The sequence below is a fragment of the Helianthus annuus genome, chromosome 3, assembly GCF_002127325.2.
Source record: "Helianthus annuus cultivar XRQ/B chromosome 3, HanXRQr2.0-SUNRISE, whole genome shotgun sequence".
In the NCBI taxonomy this organism is placed as follows: Eukaryota; Viridiplantae; Streptophyta; class Magnoliopsida; order Asterales; family Asteraceae; genus Helianthus; species Helianthus annuus.
The window spans coordinates 137,666,748-137,674,804 of record NC_035435.2 but is presented as its reverse complement, the minus strand read 5'-3'; the positions used below and the strand labels follow the sequence as shown (position 1 = coordinate 137,674,804).

Here is an 8,057-nt window from a genome sequence, read left to right as displayed (position 1 = left end):
CAAGGCATAATCCACATGTTGTGGATTCTCAACAACCGGCCTTCCGGCATGCCAATCTGCATGCATCCTCCTCGCTTGATCGTCATGATATCTATTATTCGTTTCCACCTCTCGGGAATACACCAATGTGCGGTTCCACGACTCTTGGCGATCAAAGCTATGTTTTAACGACCGCTCTATACTTGCACTATTCCTCGTGTTTTGATCATACAACGTCCTCTCCGACCCCAACCATATATCAAAAATAGATGCCGGAGGATGTTGACTTTCAATCACTTCTTGCATCGTACCGTTATAAGCCCAACCCGGCTCATAAGATTGTTGCGCATAGTCGTAAAACATACCACCATGACCTCCACCATGACCCACATTCAAGTTCACCCCACCTTACGGTTGCTCCTCATAATCTTCATCCCCGCTTGGGATCTCTGCTTCACTCTCGGGTTCATCCTCTTCACCCGGTAACAAATCTCTCGCATTCGCCTTAAGAGCTCTCCACCTTTGGCCTTCCGACTTTAACTTGTGATAACGCTCCGTCTGAGTATACGTCCAAACACTCCCCAACTTATCCAACGTAAAAGGCTGGTGCCTTTTTGTTACTCCCCGATCTTCAGATGTTATCGCTTTCTGTTGTTTCATCAATCCCGTAATTATTCGACAATACGGGACGATGTCTCTTCCATACTTATTCCGGCAGATCCATAAGTGGTTCATGATAAGATAACGTATCGGGAAACGTGGAGCCCCATGCATTAACGAATAAAGAACGGGTACCTCCGGAAACCTCACCTGCTCTTTGTCTCCCCTTCTTGGAAGGACATTGAGAAGACAGATTGTATGCAACAATTTAGCTTCTATCTTCAAATTCTTCCGGTATAGAATACCACTGTATTTACCGGGTAAAAATATTGCTGCCAACATATCATTCCATCGAACATGTTTCTCCGGTTTAAGCAAGAGGTCATCGAGAGTGGGAACCATGTACTCACGAGCCGGGAGACTATCATACTTCCCGAGCTTCTTCAAAGTGTCAAATGACATCTCCACCGGTACCCCGTGCACCTCACCAATCAACTTCATCTGTGACGGCTTGTTAAAATTATGACATTTCAAGGTCGCCATCCATTCTTGTATCTCGGTCATAAACAAGTTGCTTTTGTCTTTATCGAAACATTTGAGCGCCGATTCCCATCCTAGCGCCCGAAACTTATCAAACACCCCAAATTGTTGAAACTCCACTTCCCGAACCTCTCGTTCACAAATGAAGGCCGCCGCCTTATTCTTCAACTTATTCATGCAATCATGGTAGAGTGTCGGTTGCCACTCCTCTGCTTGATCATCTAATGGACCCGAATTCCACACCGGCTTTTCACTCGGATCCAACTCCATTTCTTCTTCACTCCCACTCTCGCTTTCACTTATCCGACCCATATATTGCCTTTTTCGCGGTTGTTGTTCCTTTTGTTTGCCTTTCCCTTTTGATGATGATGAACTCGATCCCGCTTGTTCTTTCGTCTTAGCCATTTCCTACACACATTAGACAATCAACAAAAGCAAACACACAATTAGGCTCCCTCCTCCTAAACATCCCCACACTTGCTTGTTACTATGGTTGTAGATGCTAGTGAACTATAATGTATAAGTTTTTTTTTTTTCAAAAATTTGGGCATGATGTCTCTACAATGTAGAAATCCCCAAAAGTTCACTACTTTAACCACAAATCCTACATCTACAACCATATCCATGTTCAAATAACCCATTTCATAATCATATCTAAGAACAAGCAAGTGGGTATGGGCAAATAACCTAAATAACCTTACTTTTTCACAATGTAGCATCAAAATACATCAAATAAGCTTTCATACCTTTGCTTGAAGATGCTAAAGTGCTTGTGAAACAAAAGCTACAAAAAAACCCCCAAATTTTTCAAACTAGGGTTTAGAATTCGGACCCTAAAACTGCGTTTTCTCTTAAGTTTCTTGGCAAAATCAGAATCTAAGTGAAAAATTAGTCAAGATAGACTCCGATTTGACTCAGTTTGGACAAGAATTGAAGGTGTTATGGAGGATTTAAGGTTGGGGAAGAAGAAGTTCTTGTGGTGGGTCTTGAGAGATATGATGGTGATAGAGATGAAGAATATATTGTGTGGATAGGGAAACTTCACGTGACCTGATGTGTTTTTGTGTTTTATTATTTTTTTTTATTTACATACGGAACCCCAAACGACGGAAACAAAATTTCACCGTACCGTAAATTACGGTCTCACCGTAATTTACGGTGAGACCTGGACTTCAATTCTCCGCCGTAAATCAGTAGCGAAATACCGTAAAGCCCCAATTTTTCCCATTCCCACCGTAAATTACGGTAACACCGTAAATTACGGTGGAAACTGGGCACATATACTTTTGCCAAAAATGGAGTTTTTAAGTGAAATTTTTAGATTTTTTAATTTTTTTTGATTTTTTATGTTTTTTAATTTTTTCAAAAACTTCAAAAACTTGTAAAAATCACCCTACCCCCTCAAAAATCCCGTGTTGTCCTCAACACAATGTTAGAGTAATTCGTGACCCGAACATCCCCACACTTGTTTCAAACACGGATTTCGAAGAAATACGGCAATTGTGCAAATTATACAAAACAAACAAAACAAAATACTACTATGTACACTACCAAACCTGGGCCTCTCATGGTTGTTCCTCATCGACCGGGCGCAAGATGTAGCCCGCTTTGTCAAGCTCCAAGTTGTTGATGTCATTCCCCTCCAAGTATGGCTTCAAGCGGTGACCGTTCACCGTTTGTTGTTTCAATGTTTGCTCGTCTTGGATGTCTACATCACCAAATCTCCCAACTCTCCGAATGACGTATGGACCCATCCATTTGCTTTTAAGCTTGCCCGCGAACATTTTCAATCTTGAGTTATACAACCAAACTTTTTGCCCAACTTCAAACGTTTTCTTTCTCAATTTTGCATCATGCACTTTTTTGAGTTTATCTTTATACGCCGATGCACATTCATACGCCTCATCTCGAATCTCTTCTATCTCGCTCAATTGCAACTTTCTTAACTTACCCGCCTCATCATAATCCGCGTTGACCGTCTTGATCGCCCAATGTGCCCGATGCGCCAACTCCATTGGCAAGTGACAACCCTTACCATACACCATCCGGTAAGGCGTTGTGCCAATATGAGTCTTGTAGGCCGTTCGGTATGCCCACAATGCATCGTCTAACTTGCTCGACCAATCCTTTCTATCCGTTCTTACCGTCTTCATGAGAATCTTTTTGATTTGACGGTTGGACACTTCGACTTGTCCACTTGTTTGCGGATGGTAAGGTGTGGCAACTCGGTGATTCACGCTATACCTTTTCAATAATTTCCCGAAATTGAAGTTCTTGAAATGCGAACCACCATCACTTATAATAACCCGCAGGATTCCAAAGCGAGAAAAGATGTTGGATTGAACAAATTTACAAACAACCGAATGGTCGTTCGTTCGTGTTGCAATAGCCTCAATCCACTTCGAGACATAATCCACCGCTACCAAAATGTATAAGAAGCCATTCGAATTCGGGAAGGGACCCATAAAATCTATCCCCCATACATCAAATATCTCAACAACCAAGATCGGTTGTAACGGCATCTCATCCCTCTTCGATATACTACCCATTTTTTGGCAATTTATACAATTTCTGGCGAATTCAATTGCATCCTTGAAAATGGTGGGCCAATAAAACCCACATGAAAGAACCCGATAGCCTATTTTGTGCCCACTAAAATGACCCCCACAAGCGGACGAATGTGCATGAGTCAAGATTTCCAACACTTCCGTTTCGGGCACACACCTTCGTATAACTTGATCCGGTCCAATCTTGAAGAGATCCGGTTCATCCCAAATGTATTGATTCACTTGAACCATGAATTGTTGTCGACGCTTTTTGGTCCAATGACTTGGGATGGCACCCGTGGCTAAGTAATTGACATAATGAGCATACCACGGTGCAACGAAAGTGGAAACGGCTAAAAGTTGCTCGTCGGGAAAACTTTCATTAATTTCACTCACATCATCGGTCCCTTCCACCGGAATCCGAGACAAATGATCCGCCACTACATTCTCACTTCCCTTTTTGTCTCGGATTTCTAGATCGAACTCTTGTAACAATAACACCCACCGAATTAATCGAGGCTTCGCGTCCTTTTTCTCCATCAAGTACCGGACCGCACTATGATCCGAATAAACCACCACTTTGTTTCCCCAAATATACGAGCGAAACTTATCCAAAGCATACACCACCGCTAGTAATTCCTTCTCGGTTGTGGTGTAGTTAAGTTGCGCTTCAGATAAAGTTTTGCTTGCATAGTAAATCACCACCGGCTTTCTATCAACTCGTTGACCCAAGACTGCACCAATAGTGGTGTCGCTTGCATCACACATTATCTCGAACGGCTTTGACCAATCCGGTGGTTGCAAAATAGGAGCTTTGACCAAATGTTCCTTCAAAACAGTGAAAGCTTGCATACACTCGTTAGTAAAATCAAATGGGACATCTTTTAATAACAAGTTGCATAAGGGTTTGGTGATAACACTAAAACCCTTAATGAACCGTCTATAAAAACCCGCGTGTCCCAAGAACGACCTTACACCCTTAACATTTTTCGGAGGTGGCAAAGATGATATTACCCGTATTTTTGCCTTATCCACCTCCATCCCCCTTTCAGAAATCACATGACCCAACACAATGCCCTCTTGTACCATGAAATGACTTTTCTCCCAACTTAGCACTAAATTTTTCTCAACACATCTTTTTAACACTTTTTGTAATTCATTGAGACAAGCCTCAAAACTAGTGCCAAAAATGGAGAAGTCATCCATAAATACTTCGAGCGACTCTCCAACCATGTCCGAGAAAATACTCATCATACATCGTTGGAAGGTTGCCGGAGCATTGCACAAGCCAAATGGCATTCGCCTAAAGGCAAAGGTGCCATATGGACAAGTGAAGGTGGTCTTGTGTTGGTCATCCGGGTGTATGGCGATTTGGTTGTAACCCGAATACCCATCCAAAAAACAGTAGTATTTTTGACCCGACAGTTTTTCAATAATTTGATCAATGAATGGTAGCGGGAAATGATCCTTAGAAGTGGCGGCATTCAATTTTCGGTAGTCAATACATACACGCCACCCGGTAACCGGTCGGGTGGCAATTTGTTCACCACTTTCATCCTTGACTACTTGAATGCCGGCCTTCTTAGGCACAACTTGGGTGGGACTCACCCAAGCACTATCCGAAATTGGATAAATAATTCCCGCATCCAACCATTTAATTACCTCTTTTTTAACTACCTCCCGTAGGTTCGGATTCAATTGCCTTTGAGCCTCTCGTGTCGGCTTTGCATCTTCAGTGGTAATGATTTTATGCATGACAATGGATGGACTAATTCCTTTGAGGTCGGCAATCGTCCATCCAATAGCTCCCTTGTTTTCTTTTAAGACCTCCATCAATGCTTGCTCTTGTGCCAACTCCAAATTAGAGGCAATAATGACCGGTAAGGTGTCATTATCCCCTAAAAACACATACTTCAAGTGGCTAGGCAAGTCTTTGAGCTCGAACTTTGGTGGTTCCTCCAATGATGGTTTCGTACCCGAATCGATCTCCGCCGGTAAACCTTCAAATTGATGAGTCCATGGCGGTCTACCTTCTTTCAACACCATCGCGTCTTGCTTTTCCTCTTCAAACCGGAGTGCATAAGCATGTACCTGTTCAGAAAAATCACACAGGCAAATATCCAAACCATCCTCCTCATACTCATGCGGGTTGCATCCGTCAACTATATCTGCCATGAAACACTCATCAACACCGTTAGCATTAGAATTGTTAGTAAAAACATTCAAACGCATTTTTCTATTTCCAAAAGCCATATCAACTGTACCAAATCTACAATCAATAATAGCATGTGCGGTGCTTAAAAATGGCCGACCCAAAATTATATTTTGTTGTTGCTTAGGGTCCGCCGATGAGTAATCCAAGACTAAAAAGTCAACCGGGTAATAAAACTCATCAATTTTCACAATTACATTTTGAACCATACCCCGAGGTAGCTTATGAGACAAATCGGCCAAAACAACCGTTGTCTCCACCCTTGCTAACGGACCAAAGTCATATTGGTCATATAAGCCCCCCGGTAAAATGCTAACCCCGGCTCCAAGATCTAGCAACGCCTTAGCCATTTGAAAATTTCCAACTTGTATATTAATCAATGGCGTGCCCGGATCTTGGAGCTTAGGAGGAAGCTCCCCATTTAAAACCGCACTCACTTGCCCGGTTATATCCACCCGCTTAGGCACTTTCTTTTTGTTTTGCCTTTTTTGTGTACATAGTTCTTTTAAGAATTTTGCATAAGCGGGAACTTGTTTTATTGCATCGAGAAGTGGGAGATTTATTTTCACTTGTTTAAACATGTCCCACATCTCCTCTTTTTGAGGACCTCTCGACACAATAAAATTTTTCTTTCCCGGGTCAAGTAAGGCTGATGGAAACGGGACTTGACTCGGTTCACCCTCAACTTTTTCATTCTTTTCGTTTTCACCTAAACCCGGTTTTTTAACAATTGTTTCTTTTGGTTTAACCGGTGAAACTTCATCATCACTTTCATTACCCGTGACATCCTCAACTACCCCCTCAACCAATTCGGGTGACACATTGGCTTTAAATTCTTTTCCACTTCTTAAAACACTAACATGATTAATATTAACATTACCTCGTGACGACCCATGTGAAGGGTTTACCTTAGTATCGCTTGGAAGTTGACCCTTGCCTTTCTTCAACTCCGCCACATCAGTTGCTAATTGACCCATTTGGGTTGTTAGTGATTGGATGCTTTTGTCACGAACCTCATCCTTTTGCATTCGCACTTCATCAAGTTGGTTCCGTTTTTGCATCTCCATTTGCATGCTCTTTAGCATCTCCATCATCTCATTTCCACCCGAAGACCCCCCTTGTTCTTGACCCGTTTGATATTGTTTTTGATAGCCTTGGTTATTTCCGCCTCGGTATCCACCTTGGTTATTGTAAACTTGGCGTGAACCAAAGTTACCTTGGCTACCTTGAAAATTCGGGTTTGCTTGATTTGAAGGATTCCCATATCGAAAATTCGGGTGGTTCCTCAACCCGGGGTGGTAGGTGTTAGAGTTCATGTTGTTGTAATTCCTACCACCTCCTCCTTGACCTTGACCTTGAACCGCATGGACCTCTTCGTATTGCCCTTCCAACATCCCTTGGCAATTTTCAGCCGCATGACCTATTTCATTACACAAAGCACAAACATCATAACTTTGGTTAGTAGTTTGAACATTACCATCATCTATGGCGTGCACTTGAGGTCGGGTAGTAGCCGGTCGAGCTCTTCTTGAGGCTTGAGCTTTCCTCTTTGATGTAGTTGCCATGCTTTCCAAGAACTCCCAATCATCGTTCTCATAATTTGTTCCAAAAGTCCCACCGGTAATAGACATCAAATCACGTGCATCTTCGGCACTCAACCCCTCGTGGAAGGCATTCATCAACTCCCACAATTCAATTCCATGGTGAGGGCAATTTTTAATCTTCATATTGAAACGCTCGAATGCCTCGTGAAACATCTCACCATGTTGTTGTTGGAAGCTTCTCAACCCCTTTCTTGCATCGTTGGTCTTTTGGGCGATGTAAAACTCATCCAAGAAAGTTTGTTGCATCTCCCCCCATGTATATATGGATGCCGAAGGTAACGTGTAAAACCACTTCTTCGCCTTATCTTCCAAAGAAAATTGGAATAATACCAATTTGATATCGTCGGCCGAAAACCCTTGACTCCCAAGAGTGTTGCAAATTGAGTCATAAGCCTCTAAATGAAAGTAAGGCTCCTTCGTTGCCAACCCCTTGTACTTTGGTAAACTTTGCAAAGAGTTGGTCCTTACTTCAAATGTTCGCCCTTGATCATTATGAGGAATGACTACCGGTGAAGGGTTTTGAGTGATTACCGGCCGAAAATGTGCTTCGATGCCCCTCACATTTTCTCTAAGGTG

The 8,057-nt window shown here is 42.5% G+C and overlaps 1 protein-coding gene and 1 non-coding gene across 2 annotated transcripts; one reads left to right on the top strand and one right to left on the bottom strand.

The window, feature by feature from the left end:
- Positions 1 to 387: 387 nt before the first annotated feature.
- Positions 388 to 4,754, bottom strand: LOC118490511. Its single transcript, XM_035988186.1, has 4 exons — positions 4,347 to 4,754; positions 3,823 to 3,956; positions 2,793 to 3,690; positions 388 to 1,527 (listed from the first exon to the last, which is right to left on the bottom strand). The coding sequence occupies exons 1-4, from the start codon at positions 4,752 to 4,754 to the stop codon at positions 388 to 390; spliced, it is 2,580 nt and encodes an 859-aa protein (XP_035844079.1).
- Positions 4,755 to 7,572: 2,818 nt separating this feature from the next.
- Positions 7,573 to 7,678, top strand: LOC118490879. The gene has a single exon (XR_004890104.1). It is a non-coding gene; the product is annotated as a small nucleolar RNA R71 (small nucleolar RNA).
- Positions 7,679 to 8,057: the final 379 nt, after the last annotated feature.

Bases quoted from the DNA above. Each gene is read 5' to 3' on its own strand.
- LOC118490511 (XM_035988186.1), bottom strand. From the start codon at position 4,754: ATGGTACAAGAGGGCATTGTGTTGGGTCATGTGATTTCTGAAAGGGGG. The intron at 3,691-3,822 runs GTTGGAAATCTT...TGAATTCGCCAG, and splicing joins TGTGTGCCCGAAACGGAAGT to AAATTGTATAAATTGCCAAA. The intron at 1,528-2,792 runs GTGAACGGTCAC...TAATGTGTGTAG, and splicing joins AAACATTGAAACAACAAACG to GAAATGGCTAAGACGAAAGA.